Source organism: Eptatretus burgeri, chromosome 4, assembly GCF_056783735.1.
Source record: "Eptatretus burgeri isolate ZD-2024b chromosome 4, Ebu_testis_v1, whole genome shotgun sequence".
In the NCBI taxonomy this organism is placed as follows: Eukaryota; Metazoa; Chordata; class Myxini; order Myxiniformes; family Myxinidae; genus Eptatretus; species Eptatretus burgeri.
In genome coordinates, this window is record NC_140964.1 from 106627317 (window position 1) to 106650043 (window position 22727).

The 22727-nt window shown below is 42.9% G+C and overlaps 1 protein-coding gene across 7 annotated transcripts in view; it reads right to left on the reverse strand.

Moving 5' to 3' along the window:
• LOC147028844 (kazrin-like) overlaps positions 1-22727 on the reverse strand; it is a 245926-nt gene that overhangs the window by 123725 nt on the left and 99474 nt on the right. For 4 of the 7 annotated variants that reach the window (XM_085879616.1, XM_085879612.1, XM_085879614.1 and 1 more), the window contains 2 exons: positions 20341-20492; positions 13197-13367 (listed from right to left, as the gene is read on the reverse strand). In XM_085879616.1, coding sequence (XP_085735742.1) covers positions 13197-13367; positions 20341-20492 — 323 coding nt within the window. The remainder of the gene's footprint in view (positions 1-13196; positions 13368-20340; positions 20493-22727) is intronic. The other 3 variants (XM_085879615.1, XM_085879613.1, XM_085879611.1) reach the window with 1 other exon arrangement.

The following is a 22727-nucleotide window of genomic DNA, read 5'->3' on the forward strand; positions in this document are numbered from 1 at the left end:
ATTTCCAACGGCATCTCACCTTGCTTTACTCCTCGATCAGCGAACTTCACCACTTCGACCACCAACAACTCCCACACACGGGAAAAATATTCCCGCACCCCCTTGTACCTCTGCATCGTGACAATTCACCACTAAACAGAGGCGTGCTGCACGACTCGGGCTGTACTCGGACTGCATAAGGCAGGGACAAGTAACGGACGTTACTAGCACCAACCGCATCTCACCGGGAATGTCGTGGGTGAGCACGCAGGATTGACATGACAATCATCCAATCACCAGAACACAGCAAGGCGGGTGATGAGGAGGGGTCGCGGGAAGGATTATCCGGGAGTTTGGACGGGGCCCGGGTGTGCATTTTGGTTCATGGGAGGGGGCCCATGGGTGGCGGGTGTGCATTGCTGTTCGGCATTCAAACTGCACTCGGAGCCCGTTTGGGGTCGGAGTGTCAGCTCATACCCTATGTTGAATCAGGAGTTCTGGGCCACGGCGAGCCGGATGGGCAAATGAGACCGCTTCCAGCCACGAGAGCCTGGCAGGGCATGCCTATGGCCACTGTGGTCCAATCGAGGAGCGGAATTCGGGTCGAGGCACGTCACCTTCGGGTCGTCAAACCACCCTTCGCCTGGGGCTTATAAAAGGAGGAGGGCGGAGTCGCTCGCTCTCTGCTTCGCCCTCTTCTTCACTGCTCCTCTCGGCTCTGCGATGGCTGCTCCTCGTTGCCTCTGCCCTTCGCTGGCTCTTCACTCGTGGTTGGTGTGTGACCGAGACGTGCTTATTCGGGAGGACCAGTGCAGAGCAAACGTTGCCATGAGCCCCAGCAAAGTGACTAAGTCGGAGATAATGCGCCAACTCTCGAGGTGGGAATGCTCAAGCGGAGCATCCGATGGGGGTACACCCTATAGTCACAGACTTATGCACGACTAGGTCAGTGATATTTCGCTTCACGCATCTTCTCTCCTCTCTCTTTCCACCCCTCTATCTTGTCCCCTTTGGATGCACAAAAGAACATTACTGACTCGTAGACCCATTTTTCTCTGGCACGACACCACACCTCCCACTCCCGCACCTCAGACACCAGTATTTCTCCCTCCCACCCCTCCACAAGTGTACTGGGTTGAATTGGTCGGGCGACCACGCCAGGTATTGCGAGGCCGTTCGTTCTCTCGTTCTCTCACTCTCTCGCTCTCTCTCGTGATGGTGCCTGTAATCGTTTAAGTTAAGAAGATAAAAGATCTAACGGGATAAGTCATCTGCTCTGCGTGTGCTTTTGTAAATTGCTTGCCTTTTGCCACACCCCATGAATTCCTTGCTTTCCTCTGCTGTACATACAAATAAACCCAATTTACCATGCCACATACCTTTCCTCGCTCGATTGTAAATCAATGCTTGTAAACTTCCGGTTCCTTCCGTAAGACTTCCGTAAGATCAATGTAAGACTTCCGGTTCCGGGTTTGGAGCGTCGAGAGGTCTCCTTCGGGGCTCTCTGCTGACGGTCTCAAAGTTAAGTTTCCGGTCGTTATCTGTCCCGTTTTAACTGTTTATTTTTCTCACCTACATGTTACTGTGTGTTCCTAGTTCGGTTTTCTTTCAAAAATCGTGCTATTTTGTGAGATTTTGTCGACGTTGTCTTACTGGGTGCTTGAGGCCGAGGCTTGAGGCTTGAGGCCTACCGGTTCCCCTCAGTGTACGATTGTGTTTATTTGTTTTTTCTCCACATTACCTTCTATTTCTATCTTCCCCACTTTCCTAACGTCCCCCATCTCTCCTGACGAATCACTCTATTTCTTATCTTAAATCAAAAAAAATAAAAAAAACAAACAAAAAAGAATGCTACCTTTCTCCTGATTCTGCTGCTTGTTCTTCTTCATCACCTCTTCTTATCTTCTTCCTCCATTTTTTCCACAACACTTCCAAGACTTAATCTGTTGAAAACTCTCTCAAACATTAATAATAATAACAAAAACGATCTCTTATAATGCTTCATCTTCCTCTTTCACACGTTCTTCAAGGTAGCGTTCTGGGCCCTGCTCTTTTTCTGGTTTTCATCAATGATCTCTCCGACTCTCTGGAAAATCCTCGATATCTCTTTGCTGATGACTCCACCCTCTGCCGTACCATCGGTCATCCCTCAGACCAGCAAGCAGCAGCTTCTTCGCTCACTGCAGATCTGGATAAAATCACAAACTGGTCCAACACGTGGAACATGTCTTTCAATCTGGACAAATCTCACACTCTCACCATGTCTCTTCGAAAGGACCATTTGGAACCCCCCGCCCCATCCACTTTCTCAACAATCCTCTGGAAGAAGTCCTTTTTCAAGCTTCTGGGTCTCACTCTCTGCCATGACCTTTCCTGGGAAATACACATTTCAAACCTCGCCTCCAAAGCCAGTCGCCGACTGGGAATCCTCCGTCGTGCAAAGTCCTTCATCGGCCCTCCTGAGCTCTTGACCACTTACAAAGCTTTTGTCCATAGCCTGATGGAGTACTGCTCTCCCCTCTGGGCTGGTGCTCCTGCCTCCCACCTTTCTCGGCTTCACACTGAAGAAACCAAGGCATTTCGGATCATTGGCATCTCCCGCAATGAGGCCGAGTCTTTGGGCCTCTCACTCAATCACCGCAGGTTGGTCGGTGGTCTTTCTGTCTTCTACTGTCTCCTCTCCAGCCTTGCCCCCCTGCTCTCTCTGCGATTTGTCCCCAACACATTTCCACAGGGCGCTCAAGGTCCGCCAACAACCCCCTCTGGTAAAACTACCAAAATCACGAATCACTGCTCACCTTCACTCTTTCATTCCTCTTTTTTTCCCACCTTTGGAATAAACTCCCTCACTCTATTCTTTCCTATTCCAGGCTTTCAAAACAGCTGTTCACCACCACCTCTTATCCCCCATCCAAAGCCTCAATCTTTTCTACCCCCGATAATCCACCCAAGCCCACCTCCTTCAAATTTCCTGCTTTCCTTCCTGAAAGTCCATGTAATGTCCATCTTCTCTTCTCCATGTTCCCCGTCCCATCCATCTCCCTTCCACAGATCTCCTAATGTATCTGTTCCCCAACTGTTTTGTCCCTCTCACTCCCTCCCCTCTTGCCTCATGCCCCCTTGCTGTGCGTTGTGCGTTAGCTCTCACACAAGCCTCGACAATGTATACAAAAAAAAACATCTTATATCGAAATGTTCCCAGCTCGTTTTCGTCTTTTCCTTCATTGGCCTCGCATGGTTCATATTCTCGAGTAACCAAGACGTTATCCCCCAACAATGTTTTTCTAGCCGGTACGTTCATGGCAGTTACACTCGGATGCATCTGATCTGGTTTGAACAAGGTATACCGAGGGCATGTCCCCTGGTAATTAAACCACGTGACTTTTAGGTAAATGGTATCAGATGGAGCGGAGAGAGACATGACAGAAGTAAATAGACAACATTATTTTAAAAGAATTTATTTCTTGAACATTTGAAGTACCTTTGATCCATAATAATACCACTCCTTTGATCTCCTTTGTATGACACTAGTATTTGGTAGACTTGCCATTTGCAGATTTCAATGCTTTTACTCTTTCAGACATAGAGCTAACAAGTTGTGAAATTTTCTCTTGTGGGATTTCTGGCCAGGCTTCAATGGAGGGGCTCGATCTCTTTCGCAATTCTGCCCGTAATGTGCGTTTCCTGGACTTTTTCCGCACAGCTCGATCCAATATTGCCCAGAGGTGTTCAATGGGATTCATATCAGGATACTGACTTGGCCATGGAAGTCGCTTGATCCCATTTCTGTCCTGCCATTCTTTGGTGTTTTTTGGAGTGTGGCATGGAGCTCCATCTTCCATGAGCAGTGTTGTTTTTGACCATCTGACCAGTGGAGAAGACGGGAAGACGTCCATCCTCAAGGATAGAAATGTATATCATTGAGTTGATGTTGCCAACACACTCCACAAGCTCTGACCGACCAGTGCTCCAGATTGCTCCCCACACAATCACTGAAAAACCACCGTGTTGGACAGTTGGCTGCAATCGGTTCAAAGAGAACTCTTGACTGGGAAGTCTACAGACCCAGACGCATCCACTGACAGAAAATTGAGCAAATTGGTACTCATCTGAAAAAAATGAGTTTGCCAAAACTCCAAGGGTCTGGTGGCCATCTCGTCAACCCACTTCTTTCTCCTTTGTATGTTGGCTGGTCGAAGAAGAGGTTTTCTCTGAGCTGCTCTCCCAGAGTAGCCCAGTTGATGAAGGTACCGCACGGCAGTTCTAAACCAAACTTGGACCTCCTCTGTACCATCTGCTGCCTTGCAACGGGGAGTTTCCTCAATGGACCGCTTGGCAGCTCGAAGACACCTTTCTGAGGACCCAGGTCGACCAGAACGGAAAGCTGTGGATTCCTTGCCTTCGCTGGTGAATTGCACAATCACCCGATTGACCGCAGAAACTGGAATGCCAAGGCTCTGAGCTATCTGACGCTGGCCGACTCCATCTTCCGCTTGGCCAACAATTTGTCCTCTTTGAAAATCGCAAAGGTCGTGTGCTCCCTGGGTTCGAGGCATAGTTAATTGTCGTACAACACCCACAAACTCGTTTCTGCAAGTAAATAGTTGAATATTAGTACAAATTGCTGAGTCGAACTTGCTTTATACAGATGAAATTAATAAATTTAAGGTGTCTATTTACATCTGCAATGTCTCTGGAGGAACCTAAGTCACGTGGTCGAGTTATTGGCGTTCCCGGTCGATTAGCGACCCACCGCGTCACAAAGTTATTCATGCGCGATTGCCTGCGATTCTGGAGAGTCTGGTGGGAACCCGAGGTAGCTTCCCCCCTCGTGGTCTTCTCGCCCCAAAACCCAGGTCCGCAACAATATTATATGGATTTCCCAATCTCTTTAAAAATCTCATAACCGCCTTTTAGTCAGGAATGCTTCAGCTTCAAATGGCCGAAAATGTTCGGCAAATCCGACACGCCAATTCCCACCTCTTTAATAGTTTGAAGTAGATGTAATCTGGGTCTGCCAAGCAGAGGGAATTTTTTTTCGAAACAGAAGGTTCAAACTTCAAGTTTCCTACAAGTATCACAGGTCCCAGTCGAGTGACAACATATTCTTGGAGGGATGAATTAAGAAGACCGCACAAAAAGAGGGATGACAGCCTATCTTAAATAAATATGCTTAGTTATAAGAATCTATGATTTCTTAAAATTCAGATTTTTCAGATTTTTGAGTCGACCAAACAAAATGGCAGCTTAAAAACCGAGCGATGTGATGTGACAGAGGGATGACCAAGATGGCTTAGTTATAAGACTCGCAGATTTCTTAAAATTTTCAGATTTCACTCCGGATTGACAGCAATCGAGTCAGAGTTCCGATCTTCAAATATGAAACTAGATTTTAATTATATACTTCAATTGATCCATGAGAGGTGATCATGGTTCCAAGGCAAGGCATTTTTGAGCAGGCCGAACAAAATGGCGGCTTAAGAATCAAATGATGTGATGGAGAACTCACCAAGATAGCACGCTCCCATTTTTGTGTGGCTCATTTTGTTTTTCTGTGACGAGCACCCATAAATTATCTTCAAGGGAAGGGGGGCATTCAAATTTACTCAAGCACCTCGTTTTCATTCATGCACTCCCATGGAGTTCCCTCGAGTATGCATGCAAAGTTTTGGGCTACTTGGTTTCATGGCTTTGGAGTTATAGAACACACACACACACACACACACACACACACACACACACACACACACACACACACACACACACACACACACACACACACACACACACACACACACACACACACACACACACAATTATAGATTGTTTCGATACATTTTCAATGTCATCTGGTGGGAGCTTTTGATTTTTTTCACATTTATCAATTTGACTTGGAGCTTTGCCACAAGGAGTTCATCATCTGCCACAGAGTTTGCACCTGGCAAAGTACGTTTGTAATCTTTGTCATATAAACCCACTACATCTACGCAATTTATTTACTTCTAACAGAGAGATGCCATCAAATTACTTTGCGAGGCACTTTCTGGGGCATGGCTGGGTGACCACTTTGCCTTCAGCTTCAGAGGCATATATAACATTTTAAACTCCAAAATTTGATGTTTTGGGATCGTAGGAAACACAGGAATGAGAATTTAAAGCTTAGAAACATGATGTATTCCTAAAAAAACTGACATTTTCAACATTGTACAACATTATTTGGGAGTAAAGCATATTTAGTACTCAGCAGCATTACTTTCTCCTGCCAAGAAAACACCACAAATACCATTAATTTAATCACTTCTGGTGTCTGTTCCATGAAACATGTAGTTTGTTCATCACTACTGATGGAAAAAAAAATCCTGCCCTTAAACTCACGGTGTATGCAATTAAAACAGTCTCTGAGCAACAACCAACAATGTATTCAACAGGGAATAAAAGAAAGAAAAGAAAGAAAGAAAAAAAAAAGTTTTTTTTTTTTAAACATCCTCTCAACTTCCTCCAGCTATAATTCACGTCCAAACAGCCGCTGGGAGAAGATGTGTTTTGCATTTCAATGGCTTCCCAACTCCGTCATGTTAAAAAAGAGCGGAGCTGGAAGGGTGAAGGCAAACCAATTAAAACGAGAATGGACCAGAGCCTGCAGCAGTGTGTCAGAATGGCAGGTGGATAATCTTGTGCTACGCATGATTGTGCAAGTTTAGAAATGCGAGCATCAGGTGTGAGATGCCAAAAACACATCTGCTGTTGATTGCACTGGTTTGCAAAACGTGTGCTAACAGATGCAAGGAAAAAGTGAACTCTGCGGAGATCGGTGTTATAATAAGGAAGGGATTTTGTTTTATGCAAGCACATTAGCCTCTTCTACACAATCAGTCATAACTCAAAAAAAACAATTTTTTTCTTTCAAGTTAGAATTGCTGAGAAGTATGAAGGATAGTGTGTGCAAAATTAAATGCACAAGTTTGAATGAGACTTCTAACTGAGATGGTTTGATAAATTTAAAATTTCGATCAGTCACATCCATCAGTTAAAATGGAGAGCCAACAGGAGCTATGTGGTGTATAATCCGCACTTTTTTTTAATCGGCATTAAAAGGTAAAAGTTGGCGTTGCGGGTAATACACGGGTTTGGAGAGAAAAAATAAATAAATCAATCAAAATCAGTCTTAAAAACGATCAATACTGAATTTCAATTATATTCCAAATAAACACTTTTTGTAGTCAGAACTGCTGTCAAGCTCAATTTCATTGTTTAAATTTTGAAAATCAGTTCAGGTTAAGAGTTTGTACAGCGTCTTGTTAACTGTGTGCAGAAATTAAATAAATAAAGAAACCAGAGATGCCCAGAGTTTAGGTGCGTGGCGTATATAGAGCCTAGCGGTTCCGAAAACGTCATTAAACACAAAAGAACAACACTTGGTCTCACATCAAAAGAAGAATTATTCACAATAGCTCGAGGACACTTGCAGGTCGAGTGGATAACAACTTTATTTACACTCCAAATATAGCAAACAGGAAAAACAGCAGCGAGAGCATCCTTCACATTAAGCGGTGTACCGAACCTCTCGTAACTCACTCTCAGCTTCACCCATTTTTGTCCCACATCCGTTAGAGGGAAAACACACGGGTTACATTTGATGAGCAAATGGATGCACATTGTCATTGTTTGTGCACAGCAGAAGGGGTGGATAGAGGAGGAACTGGTCCAGCACTGGGTGCACCGTATGGAGTAGTAGGTCTGATTGCGGTCTCTCCCGACGACGATGCATGTTAGGCCTGGATGCATTCATTTGTCACAAGACCGGCGACACCGATCTCGTTATCCCAGGTGGGATGACATTGCTCCTGCAGCCCCTAGATGCATGTCATCAACAAGCCAATCAAGGACGGGCTATGTCGCTGCTGGTCCTACTGGATAATGAGTGGGGAGAAGACCTACACCAAGAGCGGGAGGATGAGAAAGGTCGACCTTCTGGATCATCAAGGTGTGGGAGGAGATACATCATCAAGCGAGCATTTCTGAAATGCTGCATCTCCAACAACATGGAAGGCACAGAGACAGAGAACTACATCATTTGGGAGGAGGAGGCTGGAAATGATGGCGACAGTGACCTGAACAGCGATGGGGACTTGCTCTACCCTGATTCAGACAAGGAGTTATGTGTGATCTTCGATGAGAAAAGCATTGATGAGGATTTCCTCAGGTTTAGCTGAAAAGCTTCATCAAATCCAAACAGCCCTTTTAGGGCCACAAACCCACAAGAAATATGTTCGATACTGGTATGAATCCCTTCTCTTCATTTTTTCTAGTAACAAAAAAATGCTCTTTATAATATTTAAAAATAAGAAAGAAAAATAAAAACTTCTTGGTATCCTCTAGTCTCTCTTCAACTTCTTGAAGATGAGAATAAGACTGTTAGACTAAATTAAGCGGACATGGGAGGAAGCATGTTGATATCTCCATCACTTTGTTCCGTACAAAGTTAACGTACAAACGCATTTCGATCTACAGATCAGAAAATAAAATGACCAATATATATATATATATATATTTCTTTTGAGGGTGAAAAACACGTGTGCAGTTAATACACCAGAAAAGTTATTTATTATTATTATTATTATTTTTTTTTTTGAGGATGAAAAACAGGGGTGTGGTTAATACACAGCCACGGTTTTCCACTGAAAAATATGGTAATCAATCATTTTTGAAAAAAATTTGCCTGTTGCGGGTGAAGCAATAAGGCTTTTCATGTGCAATTCCTTAAATATATGGCTATCCCAGGGCTCGACATCAACGGGTGCCCATGGAACTTAGTTATACAAGTGGTTGAGTTTTGGATGTCTGGTCGGGCACCCTCAAAATCACATTATGAACATCAATTTTGACCTCGCATTTATGGGAGTGACAAAGTTTTTGAAATCCACTTTGAACAACGAAATATCACCAAACTTAGAGGTTCCATTAATAATTCTCAAATGCACTACACTCGCATGTGCTCTGTGAGAAGACGCAGTGAACTTGCAAATACATTAACGAAGATGTGTGAAACTGATTGGTTGATTACGATTCACAATTTGATGATCGCCTCTGAGCTCTATCCAAAATGATATACAGTCATCCCCCGTTTATTGCGGGGGTTACGTTCCAACCCCCCCCCCCGCGAGAAGTGAAAATCCGCGATGAATGGATGCCTCCCCCCCAAAAAATAAATAAATAAATAAATAAATAATCGACCAGTCTGGTCTGGTCAGCTTAGCAATGATCGGGTTCGAGGTGCCGGAGATCGACTCATCTGGTCTGGTCGGCTTGGCAATGATCGGGTTAGAGGTGCTGGAGATCGACTCGTCTGGTCGGCTTGGAAATGATCGGGTTCGAGGTGCCGGAGATCGACTTGTCTGGTCTGGTCGGTTTGGCTGTGCTCGTCCAACCGCGGCAAACCTTTTTCCTTCCCGAAGCATATCGAGCACCTTAACCTTCTCCTGGAGCGTCAGGACCTTCCTCTGGCGCTTCAGTTCCTTGCCAGAAGCCCGAGAAGCTGCAGGGCGTTTGGGCGGCATCGTGGGGCTTGGAGAAAAAAAACGTAGAAAATATTCGAAGTTCACAAGCGAAACTTTGTCTCGTGCGTTGTGTGACTGGTCGAGCACCACGCGTTATAATTTATTGCTTAAATAATTTATATTTTATATATTATTACCGCGATATACCGGGGGAATCCGCAGAAAAAAAGTTAGGTTCCAAGGGAAAACCCGCGATGAACCGGGGGCGAGATAGGTGAACCGCGATATAGCGGGGGATGACTGTACTTCCATATGATGAATATTGGTGGCATTGGATTGAGAATATTTTCTCACCATTATGGCACATGAAGAGGCCCACATCAGTCAGCGATAATAATGCCCATGCAGACGAGTCTGGGGAATGATTCGTGATGACGTGTTCTGGGAGTAGGTCATTCGTGTCTCCGAGTTATGTTCAGTAATGTAACCACAATCAAGGGCTCAAATACTTCGCACATTTTGATGCTGTGCAGTTTCTTTTATTTATTCAAAACATGCAAATGACCTTTTGGGGTATTCCATGCATGATGGCAGTGAAAATGAAGCATAATAGCAGAAGACACCTGCAAATATTTAATGGTCCATTGGTCCGTGGTAGATTATTAAAATTAAATTTAATCAGAACAACGGTGGAATGAAACTTTTCTGAAAGCCAACTTACAGGAAGATATAAAAATATATATTTGAGTAAAAGGGTTAACACCATATGTTGGCTCTTAAAAGAGTTATGTATATTCTGTATATTTTAAAAAATAACTTAAAAACAGAGGGACGTCTTGATGTTTCGGTCAGCATGCTCCACCCACCCATCGACTGGAGAAAGTGGAACAAATGGAATGCAGAGTTTCAAAGAACTCCACACCCTATTGGCTGGTCAATGTGTATTGCTGATTGGCCAGTATGGTCTTGCTCATCGTCCTCGGTGTATTGATAGTCATGATGGTGGGTGTGCTTGTTAATGAGGGAGAGCGAGATATCACGAACGGGGAGGCCATTTTCTTGGGGGACCGTATGATGGAGATGCATCCCCAAACATTCTCTGATTTGCCTTGTGTGCCAGTGGCTGATTAATGTGAAAAGTTTGCTGTTGACCATAGCCTGGGATGATCATTTGTCTGTGCACGATTGACTCTTGTTGATTTTTCGCGTTCTCATGAATTATGTGCTTGGTGTTCTTTCGGTCTAGTTATGAAAGTCCAGCTAGTTTCACCAATATAAACTTCACCGCATTCACAAGGGATGTGGAAAACACCTGGACGGTGGTTAGGAGGTTTCCTATCCTCATGTGTGTGATGAATAGATTCGAGCTTGTGTGTCGAGCGACGGCGTACGACTATGTTGGCAATTTTGCGAATGCACTGAATGGTGTGTGATGTACATCCAATGAAGGGGAGAATAAATAACATTCTCTAACTTTTGGTGGTTAAATAATGGCTTACTTCTCATCGAGGCTTAATTCTTTTTTTAAAAATTTTCTTTGGAGTTATTTTTAAAGTAATGTTGGACCCCGCTATTTGCAGGGGGGGTATGCTCCTGAAAAAAATGCCGCGAATGCTGGGGCATTGTTTTAAAAATAAATAAATAAATTCACCTCACCACTTCCATCAATCACATCGAGACATGGTCTGGCCTGATGGAAGAGCAATTACACAGAACAAATCAGGACATAACATAACAAAGGCAACAGCAGGAGAAAGGGGAAACAGCAACAGCAGGGCGGAGGGAGAAAGCAGTCCGAGACGGACAAACAAGGGATGCAGGTATCGATGAGTAGTAAGGGAAAATGCAAAGGGCGAATAATATGGATACATCAGCAAAATTGTGTTTGACCAGTTTGTGATTTTGTCAACGTCTGAGGAGAAGGAAGAGGCTGCTGTTGCCTGTCTGTCTGTCTGTCTGTCAGAAGGATGAGAGATCTCACAACATAAGGTAGAGTCATCAGAAAAGAGATAAAGAGGATTTCACAGAAAGTCAGTGAGACCACTGATGAAGATTAGGAATAATCTGGGGCCGAGAACACTGCATTGGGCATACTCCAGCCTTGACAGGGAGAGGAGATGAAAGGGTTCCATTGAGAGTTACGTGTCATCTACGAGGGCGGAGGAAGTCAGCAATCCAAGCATGGAATTAGCCTTGGATTCCAGAGGCAGTTTGGAGAGCAAGACAGAATGCCAAACTGTATCAAAAGCTCGAGATATGTCCAGAGAGACGGCCCTGATCACATGTCTGATATTGAGGGCCTCCACGATTGTGTGGGAGAGTAGAAGCAGGAAGTCCAAGGTGGAGTGACCAGGTGTGAATCTGAATTGATGATTTGAGACGAGGCTGTTGGAGAAAAGTAATGATTCTATGTCATCTGTGATGATGGATTATATTGCCTTGCTGATGAGTGGAAGTACAGGAAGCAAATTGGGCCGTAGTTAAGGAGATACGTTATTGCACGCTTTTTATGTAATGCCGTGATGTTAAATGGTTTCCAATTTCGTAGGTGGATGTAGGAGATGAGTTCTGAAGTGTAAAAATAAAAAATAAAAATAAAAACCACGAATACGTGAAGTGCAAATGAAAAGCAGGTCACACTTTATGACCCGCGAATACACGGGGTCTGCGAATCGTGAATAGCAGGGTCCGGCAGTATAAATAATACAAATAGCTCTTTTAAGAGCCAACACGTGGGGTAAACCATAAACCGTTTACTCTATTAAAAATATAACTACATCAATGAATGCACACGACACCACCGTCAGAGTAAAGTGCACCCAATTCGGACCAGGCTAAATCTGTTGGGATTAAACGGAGGAATAAGTCAGAAAAGACTGAATTTGGCTTTGCACTTGTGAGAAGACAAAATGTGGAGAGTGGGGCAGAAAGTCGAGAAAGTGTTCCTGATGCAGCAGGAGACGACGTTTGGAGGGGGGGGGGAGGTCGAGAGGAGAGTGTGCCCTCGTGTTCAGCCGGCACATCCGCGAGTTCAGATGGTGCCTCTGCCAGTGATGTCACGGTTACGGAATCCGATGGTGGGACTACCCATCCCAAGTATTTCTTACGAGCAACCAGTGTTCTTTTAAGAAATCATCCATTTTGGCAAACACCACCAATTAAAAAATATACATAGAAATAAAAGAAAAAAGCTATTCTTATCTTTTTTGCTCTGACGAAGGGCAAGGCCCAAAATGTCAGGCATTCATCCCCTTAATCTTTTGATTGTGAAATCATGTTCCAATATCCGTTGCATCCTCCTCACTTCAGTCTTTCAAATACACTGTCCATTCGAACCTAATGTGTTCACCCATGCACATCATCTTCTCCAAATGCCGATTCTTTCTCATAATGTCGCTCTCTGGGCCATTGTTACTCGTTTTGCTTTATTCCTCCTTTTCTCTTTGTGCATGCCCATAATCCAACCCCTACCCTCCAACCCCCACATGTTACCCAATACCTCTTGCTAGTTACCTCTTGTAAACCTGCTGATCTTGGTTGTTTAGCTCCTCTCAGGAGCCTCGACCAATGTGGTTTTCTTATATTTCTTTTAAACAAATCAACATTATTTTAGTTCACACCAAACCCACAATCAAAATAATCAGTGGGAATTGAAGTCAACCATCAAGGTCTCAAGAACTTGAGTCAAACATATTTCCAACAAGTCTCCACTTGACTCACCATGGCCAACTCTGCCTCCAACTCCTTGATACGCCCTTCCTTGTGATCGACCTGGGCACGCAGAGACAGTGATCGTTCCGTGGCATCCTGTGCCCGACGTAGAACTTCCCACTTGTCCCGCTCCAAACTCCTCTGCTGTGTCGTCAGCATCCGGGTTGCCTCTTCATTCTCCTAAAAAAGCAGACACATCATAAACCATACTATAACAGCAGTATCTACCGAGTATAGCAGAATTTTAATAGACGTAAGTTTCAGAAATTTCAAATACACTTGAGGGTTTCCCATTTTATCCACAAATAAATACACTTACGTGGAAGCAAAATGGTGAACGGCGCCAACATTGACATTGTGTGTGCAAACTTTCAGTGATTAATGCAATGTCACCTCCATGGTGTGTATATGTATATGTGTGTATGTATATGTATGTAATTATATATATATATATATACATACATAGACCCACCTACATCTCTCACCTGTGAATGGAGTGAATAAGCAATCAGCTCTCACCTAATCGACAACCGACTACACCTCGGTGGCTCGGATTGCGTAGATAAATAATATTGATGAACTCCTCCATGGGATGTGGGTGGGTCTTTCTTTATTATTTACATATTGACTGCTTTTGACATTTGCATGTGGTATATGCTTGGGAGCATTATTGGTATGCATTGCTGTCTGTGCTGTTGCTGATGATTTACCAATAAGCGATGAAACCGGTCCAGCAGGGGAAGGGGTGTGTAGTAGCATTGGGATTCTCATGTTTGTACCATTTGCAAATGTCTTTGCAGCTGGGGAGGAACTCTGGGAAGGGTTTGAAACAGCAAAGGGCTTACCTTGGTAGGCTTTCTTGGTTTATTTATGCAGCTTCTTCAGCTTGAAGAGCATGGGAGGAGTCTATGTATAAATAAAGCTCTTTCTAGCCACTCAATGACTAGCTCAATCACCGACTCACTTACTGATATGAATGATTGGAACCTTCGCGGTGACGGAGAAAGCTGTTATTTTACATGCCGATGGGCATCAAAGCCAGAACACCAGAAAAATTCTCAATCGACGGACATCTTTATATATATATATATATATACATATACATACATATACATACATATACATACATATACATACATATACATACATACATATACATACATATACATACATACATATACATACATATATATATATATATATATACACATACATATATATATATATACACATACATATACACACATATATATATATATATATATATATATATATATATATATATATACATACATATACATATATATATATATATATATATATATATATATATATATATATATGCACATATAAAGAAATGAAAAAGAAAAATGCAGGTGAGTGACCCGAGACAATAGGGAAGCACAGTTCGTATGCTTACACAATGTATAACACACCTCGTTAGGACATACACACAGGCACACACACACACACACACACACACACACACACACACACACACACACACACACACACACAACCATGTGGAGTGTGATGAGCACTTCCCCAATCTCCATTGGACATCGTACTACAGATGTTTCATCTTTCCGCCAATGTCCATAATTATTTGGTCCCATTCTTCTGAGGTAGGGGAAAGAAGACTGTTGGACACCTGGAAAACCTACGAGATCGCACTAACATTTTGTGCTTTGGGGTGCTATACCATGGGAGTCTATCCATGACTGGTTCAAACAAGTAGAGTGTGTTGGTGATCTTTCTGTACGATCGAACCAGCAGCCAAGAGTGTGTTAACGAGACCCACAAACAGCTCATCACTCATCCACATCGACATTTGCCCAGTTTATCAGTTTTTCCTGTCTGCTTACATTTCAATTTCCCCCTAAGCCCACTCCATTCCATTATCCTTCTTGCAGGTCCCTTTAATTATGCTGCCTGTGTTTGTTCCTAAGGAATTTCTCCGTCCTCCCTTTTATGACTACCTCCATTGTACCACTGTGCTAACGTCACCCCTCTGTCAATACAACTTGTACATTTCACTCAAACTCCGCAATTTTTTTTTTATAATGAACACATTTTCATATAATTATAAAAGCATTTCGGCATGCTCAATTTTCCTACACCTGTCAACAGAAGAAAAAAAATGGATACATGGAGTACTTTACTGGTGAAGCACATTAACCTCTAAAACGTTTTGAGTGGATAAGTATATTGTTTGGATAAAAACTGGGAATGTACAAACAAACTTTTAATGAGAACGGCACTCGTAGATTGCACAGTCTCGCCCCGAAATGTGGCATGTGGCATAGAAATGCATGGGAAAGAGAGCGGCATTGCTATATGTGGGAGAATTGCGTGCTCAGCCGGTGGGTCACCCAGATAGCAGAGCACTGTTATGGTTCACCAGAGTTCCTGGGTTTGATTCCTGGTCTGGGCATGCAATTTTCACCACATTTCCATATTATGATCATTTGGATATTTAATGACCACTTTTGTGCACATTTTGGAAAAATTGCACCAATGAAGGTGAATATGAAAAAAATTCAAACAATATTTCCCAGGGCAAACCGATCATATGTATGAATTTTCGCATAGATCTGTTAAGCAGGTCTGGTTAAGAAATTATATTTAAATGTTTTTATTTTTAATCCAATATGGCCACCAGATCACATGATCAATGTCATCAGGCCATAGATCAGAGAAATGAAGTTTCAGATTTTTCAGATAAGGATTTTGATTCAACCAATTATGGCTGGAATACCAATCCACCGATGACATTATCACCCTACATACCCCATGGCGGGTTCATGGCGTATGCCAAGTCTGAATATTTTTAATTGAGTTCAGAGAAAAAGATGTCCAATTTTTTCGTTTAATCCAATGTGCCTGCCACACCATGTGACCTATGTCTTCAGAGTTAGCAATAAAATATTCTCCATGGGGAGTCACTCCTTTGTTTAAAGTTTTACATTGATCAGACATGCGGTTGCAGAGAAAAACATTTTAAAAACGAAAATGTAGAGACATGGCCACAGACATGGACAAATGTATACATACATTGCAATAGTCTCACATCCCCCTCAGGGCAAGATTAACTCGAGCGAAGTCGATGGCACATCATCGCCAATCCACATGCTTACTACCGGTAGCAACGTTGAAAGATGGCAAAAAGTTTCACCTACAATTACTGAATATCAAATTTTGAGTAAAAATAATTAATGTTGTTTGGACCCCCGTGACCCTTAGTCCCCACCCCGTTTTAGCATAAACAGGGGTAAAATCAAAAAAATAAAATCGTTGCATATTTCATGCATAATATGTGACAATTTCATGACGATGTTGATTGCCTTATACAAAGTTTCATTTAAAATGCATAAAAATTTGCCTGGAATTGCATTTTTGCTAAAAAAAATTTGACCTTTTGACCCCACCCCAGGGTGACAAGGAGGCAAAGCCAAAATGATACCGATATCGCACCTTTTTGCCATGTAATTATTCATTAACAAACTTATGATCACAACTACCAAGTTTGGTGAATTTCTGCACAGCCACTTAGGAGCTAGCATTACGGACCGACAGACGGAGGTGATTACAATATCCCCCCCTGTTTGTTTGTTTTTTAAGTGTGGAGATAACGACAACACTCAACATGACTGGAGCATTTTTACACAATATCAGGGACAAATTATTTGGCTTGGACATGATTTCATCTGAGCATGTAACTCATTATTCTGGAAATCCCAGCTTGTTCAAATTCCACATAAATAGTGTTGATGTCCATTTGTCTAATGCAGTGGCTCCCAAACCTTTTTGTGCACGACCTAAAATTTCAAATCACATTTGCACCATGACCCAAATGTTACTGCAAGGCGGTACCTCTGATAAAAATTGTCAAATATTGTCGAAGAAATCGCTTTTGCCGTGAAACCCCCCCATCCCCCTCAAAAGCCAGGATTTTGACTGGGGGGGGGGTGGATTCAAGTTTGGGTCACAACCCAGGGTTTGGGAACCCCTGGTTTATTGTCTGTTATTCATCCGAAAGCACAATTATATCTCCTAATCTATATAACTGACAAATAAAACCCATCACTTCACTGATGGGAATATTAAGAGAGGTGGGGAGATAGGTAAAGAGGTGGAAGGGAAGAGGGAGAGGAGAGGGAGAGGAGAGGGTGAAGGCTGGGAGAGAGAGGGAGAAGAGGGAAGAGGGGGAGGGAGAGGAGAGAAGAGAGAGGCGGGAGGGAGATGGGTGGCGTCTCCAAGCATTTATAAGCATTGCGATGTATCTCGCAATTCATAGATATGAAGATGAGGCATTCGGTATGAGCGACAAAAGTGAAAAAACTATTTTTTTTGAGTGCTTTATCATCAAGAAACCATTGTGGCCTGTTCCAAGTTAAGGCATTGTTGAGCAGGCAGAACAAATGGCAAATTAAGACCCCAGTAAGCTGACCCAAGAATGACACCTTGAAAGAAGGAAAATTAAACAAGTGGTGCCAGGGAAAATAAATCCCACCCATTTATGATGAAGTTATGAGCGAAAAACGATTTTCACCTTTTCGTGACCTGACCTTGACCTTTGACCTAATTGGACCTAAAAGTTAATGGGGTCGTCCAAGGTTCATTCCCCACCTGTGGATACAATTTGAGAGTGTTTGAGCCAGCTGTTTTCCCGTAAAGTTGTATTTTCGTAACCATGTTTTAGTTTTTATGGAAAATTTGTAATGTTGACCGATGATCATGACTCCCAAAACTTCAGACCCTACCGATCTTCACAAATATGTATTTTTCACTATAGGAATGGGTGGGATTATAAGTGACAAATAGAATAAGGTTCACTATAAGCTTCGTTTGAAAGAAATCAGATCATTTTTGACGAAGTTATGAGCGAAAAACGATTTTGATCTTTTGTGACCTTGACCTTTGATGCAATTGGACCCAAAAGTTAATGGGGTCGTCCAAGGTTCATTGCCCACCTGTGGATTAAATCTGATAGTGTTTGCTGAAGCAGTTTTGCCATAAAGTTGTTAACAGATAGACAGACAAACAAACAAACCGGACGATTACAATATCCTGCTCCCTCCCTCCGGGGGGGGGGGGTGGGGGGGCAGGATAATAAAACAAAAAACAACCAGATGACCCCGAGGCACCAGCGATTTACTTTGCTCAGTCAACCATTTATTACAAAAGAGAATAGGATGCATTTTTGTTGGGTTTAGCAGAATGACAGTGCGTGCAGAAGTGTGGTATAGCACAAGTGACTGAAAAAACAGACACAGACACAGACACAGACACAGACACAGACACAGACACAAACATACTTTTTTCCGCGCGGGGGGGGGGGGATAATAAGGCCGTTAATTATCTTCAAAAGGGGCGTATAAATTTACCAAAACAGGGGTGCAAATTAACGGCCGCCCGGTCGCCAATGGCGCCTAACTTTTGTGCTGGGCGGGTACGCAATACTGCCTTACCTGCCCGGCTGGCGAATCACCGGTGATTCCTGTTATTTTGTACAATTTGTACTAGCTTCTCCACTAGTTTTCTCAACTAGAACTACTGTCTTTGTCTGCACAAATCCGTAGAAATCACCGGTAATTCTGCGGCGGCCATTTTGTCTGTTTTCATCTCGTTCCAAATCACGTGTGATTGCGCGAGATTTGACGGTTTGGCACGGTTTGGACGCATTTTCTCATGCCCGGGTTGGTTAAATGAGTGAATTTGGGTGAATGAGTGAGTTTCATGGGTGAGCTTGGGTTTATGAGTGAGTTTGATGGGTGAGGTTGGGTGAATGAGTGAGTTTTATGGGTGAGGTTAGGTGGATGAGTGAGTTTATATGTGATGTTGGGTGGATGAGTAGTACCCCCACCATTGTCCATCACTCATAACCCCCCCTCCACCCCATCGTCTATCACCCACAACCCACAACCCCCCCACCCCATCATCCATCAGCGACAACCACGCCATCACCCACAAAAATGCCCCCCCCAGCACTACTCACAACCCCCTGCCCCCATCACCCACACAAAAAGGTCCCCTCCCTGCATCAAAACCTCCTCCCCCCTGCATCATCCCCCCACCCCCACCCCACTCAGAAAACTCACTCATCCATCCATCCAACTCACTCATCCACCCAACCTCCTCCATCAAACTCACTCATTCTGCAAACCTCCTCCATTAAACTCACTCATCCAACCAACCTCACTCATCAAACTCACTCATGTGAGTATATTAAAAGTGTTTGATATCAAATTTGTGACTTTTGTCTTTATTTTATCGGGCCGGTAGAAATTCTGCTGGGCCGGTAACTTTTTCTAGTCACCGGCCCTGCTGGCCGGTGGATAAAAATGTTAATTTGCACCCCTGCAAAACAATCCATTTTGATTCAAGCAATACCTTAGAGTTCCCTTAGTATTTTTGCAAAGTTTGGGGCCACTAGGTTTCATGGTTTTGGAGTCATGGAGGAGATGGACTGCCCAACGGACTAATGGACTGAATTATTATAGAGCATGGAGCAAGTGTATCTATGTCCAGCCACTAACAGCACCTTTTATAGCATTCAACTGTGTCGTCTGTGTTCCTGTCAGATCATTAATAAAATAGATTGTATATGTGTTGGTAGTACCCATGCTCAGGACATGAGCAAAACCCACGCCCTCTCCCCCAGTTGGGGGGGGGGGGTGGACGATTTACAATATTCACCTGTACATGTGCCATGGTGCGAGTGGTTTACTGAGGCATGCTGCAAACGGGGGATAAATTAGCCACAGCACTATACATGTGTGTGTGTGTGTGTGTGTGTGTGTGTGTGTATATATATATATATATATATATATATATATATATATATATATATATATATATATATATATATATATATATATATATATATATATATATATATTTGCCCCACTTTCTTAACCCCCCCCCCCCCCTTCCACACCCCAGGTAACTGCAAAAGGGAGCGAGTGTTTCCAGTGTATTACAATGCTGGACAAGGAATGGTTACAGTCTCCTTTATGAGCCATAACACTGTATGGGAAAAATAATAATAATCAGAAGACCTTATTTAATGTTCACTGCCAGTACATACAATTATGCTGACCTCATAAAACTGAAACAACTGCTCACAATTATATGGCTGAATGATACCGACCTTACGATGCTGTTCATAACTCCGTATGAAGCTTCGCAGCTGCTGCTCCTTCTCCTCCAATGTGCTGTACAGCTGCTTCATCTGGCTCACCAAGTCAGACTTCTCCTCACGTAAGCGCCGCCGGTCCTCCTTCATTGCTGTGCGACACTTCGCTGTATAAGTACAAAGTAAGAATAATCGTTTTTTGTTTTTTTTTGTTCAAAGTGACAGTGTATCTGTGCTCCTCCATAAACTGCACATCATGGCATGGCTAATGGACCCAACTCGCACTTCAAATCACACTGATTACAGCAGGGGGGTCATAATCAGCTACCTTTGATTGCAGATATTCTTCGCAATATAACTGATCAGGTGGTGCTGATATTTTCTCTTTGGTAAAAATGTCCACAGGAAAACTGCTGCACACTAAACTGCGTTGCAACAACAAAAACTCTCACAAATTACAGTTATAACAGTTACCAACCCCTAAGAGGCAGAGGTCACAGATGAATGAGCTTGGTTTGAAAGAAAACCATCCGGATCAACGTGTGCGTTTTGCATTCTTCTGGTAGAATGCATCTCAAAGTTGTTCAACTCCGTGGTTGAAGGTAACGTCTCATGTACAAAAGGTAAGCAGAGATCAAATCCACTGCCATTCTCCAGAAGAACGTGGCCTGACTACATACAAAGAGAGATCGTAGAGGGAGGTAGGGCACTGTACGACTCCACAAACTACTGAAGTCGGCAAAAGGAGCACCAGCTCTGGTAAAAAGGAGCCATTTGAGTATCCTGCATCGGAGCGGTGACCCGTCCAGGATTATGCCTCTTCGACAATGAAACTACCTCAGCAGCCCTATGCATTGATCGGTGCAAAAGGAATCTTTATTTTTTACCTCCACCACCGAAAGTGGAAGGTTATGTTTTTGTGCGTGCGTGTGCGTGATTTCTCAAAGTCGTGGACGGATTCGGATGAAATGTGGTGGGCAGGTTAGGTGTGTGGACAAGGACGAACTGATTAGATTTTGGTGAAGATCTGGATCAGGATCTGACCACTATAATTTTTTTAAGTGCTTCTTCACCATTGAGAGATCAGGCCAAGAGCGATATATAGCATGATCTCTCAAAAAGTTGTGGACGGATTCAGACAAAACTTGGGACATATTGGGTGTGTGACTTGGACAAATAGATTCGATTTTGGTGAGGATCCAAAACCGGACACGAGAATTATTTAATTTCTGAAGTGATTCTTTACTATTGAGAGATTGGGCCAAAAACGATACATAGCATGATATTTCAAAAACGTATTGGGCATGATATGTTCTCATGGATCAGGCATTGCGTGGTGGAGGTATGTGCTTTTCCGAGTGCTCTTCTTGTTATCATTATTAGGGGATCTCCTATTGTTATTGGTATTTCATTAATTTGGGTACCAAGCCGAGAAGGCTGGGTAACCTATTGTTTTTCTTCTGTGTATTATTATTTTTCCTATTTTTCTTATTATTCCGCCGGCAATTTTCGGGTTTATTCCCTTTTACATTCATTATCTCAGCAACGGTTAGTCTAATCGACAAGAAATTTTCACCGTAGTATGCATCTTTTTTCGTAGAGTATTCATTTGTTAATTATGACGTCATAGGTCACGTGGTTCCGCACCCATATTGTTTTGAAAAAAACAAAAAAATGAAATTAAAAAAATCTTCTCCAGAACGGCTGGACAGATCAAGGCAAAACTTTACACACGTTCCCCAAGACATGCTTGTACAAGTTTGTTAATTTCTCATTCATAGGTCACATGGTTTGATGGCCAAATTGAAGTTACCCTGAAACTTTCTTCTCCAGAACGGCTGGTCAGATCAAGGGGAAACTTCACAAGCACATGCTACAAGACGAGGGGATACAAGTTTGTTCATGAATAATTGATGGGTCACATGGTTTGGCAGCCACACTGGATTGAAGGAAAATATTAAATAATGTTTACTCTGGAACCACTAAAATCAATGTGAAACTTCACAATTATGATCTCGCAGACCTGGGGTATGTACGTTTTAAATTGCAACCTGATCGGCCACATGGTTTGGCAGCCATATTGGATTTAAGTCAAATATTAAATAATGTTTTCTCTGGAACCGCTTCTTCGGTCAATGTCAACCTTTACAGTTATGATGTAGTAGACATGGGGGATGTATGTTTTAAATTTCAATCTGATTGATCACAAGGACTGGCAGCCATAATTATTTAATTGTTTGAATCTGAGAACCTTGACAATTTTTTTTTTTTTTTGCATAAGGCTCATTTGGCTGTGCCAAAATGCATTTGAGGGTACAGAAGTAGCAATTCAATTGATTCCTTTGATGGCCCCAGGAAAAAGGGGCACATGTACATAAGAAACAGATTTTACGGGGCCTGTT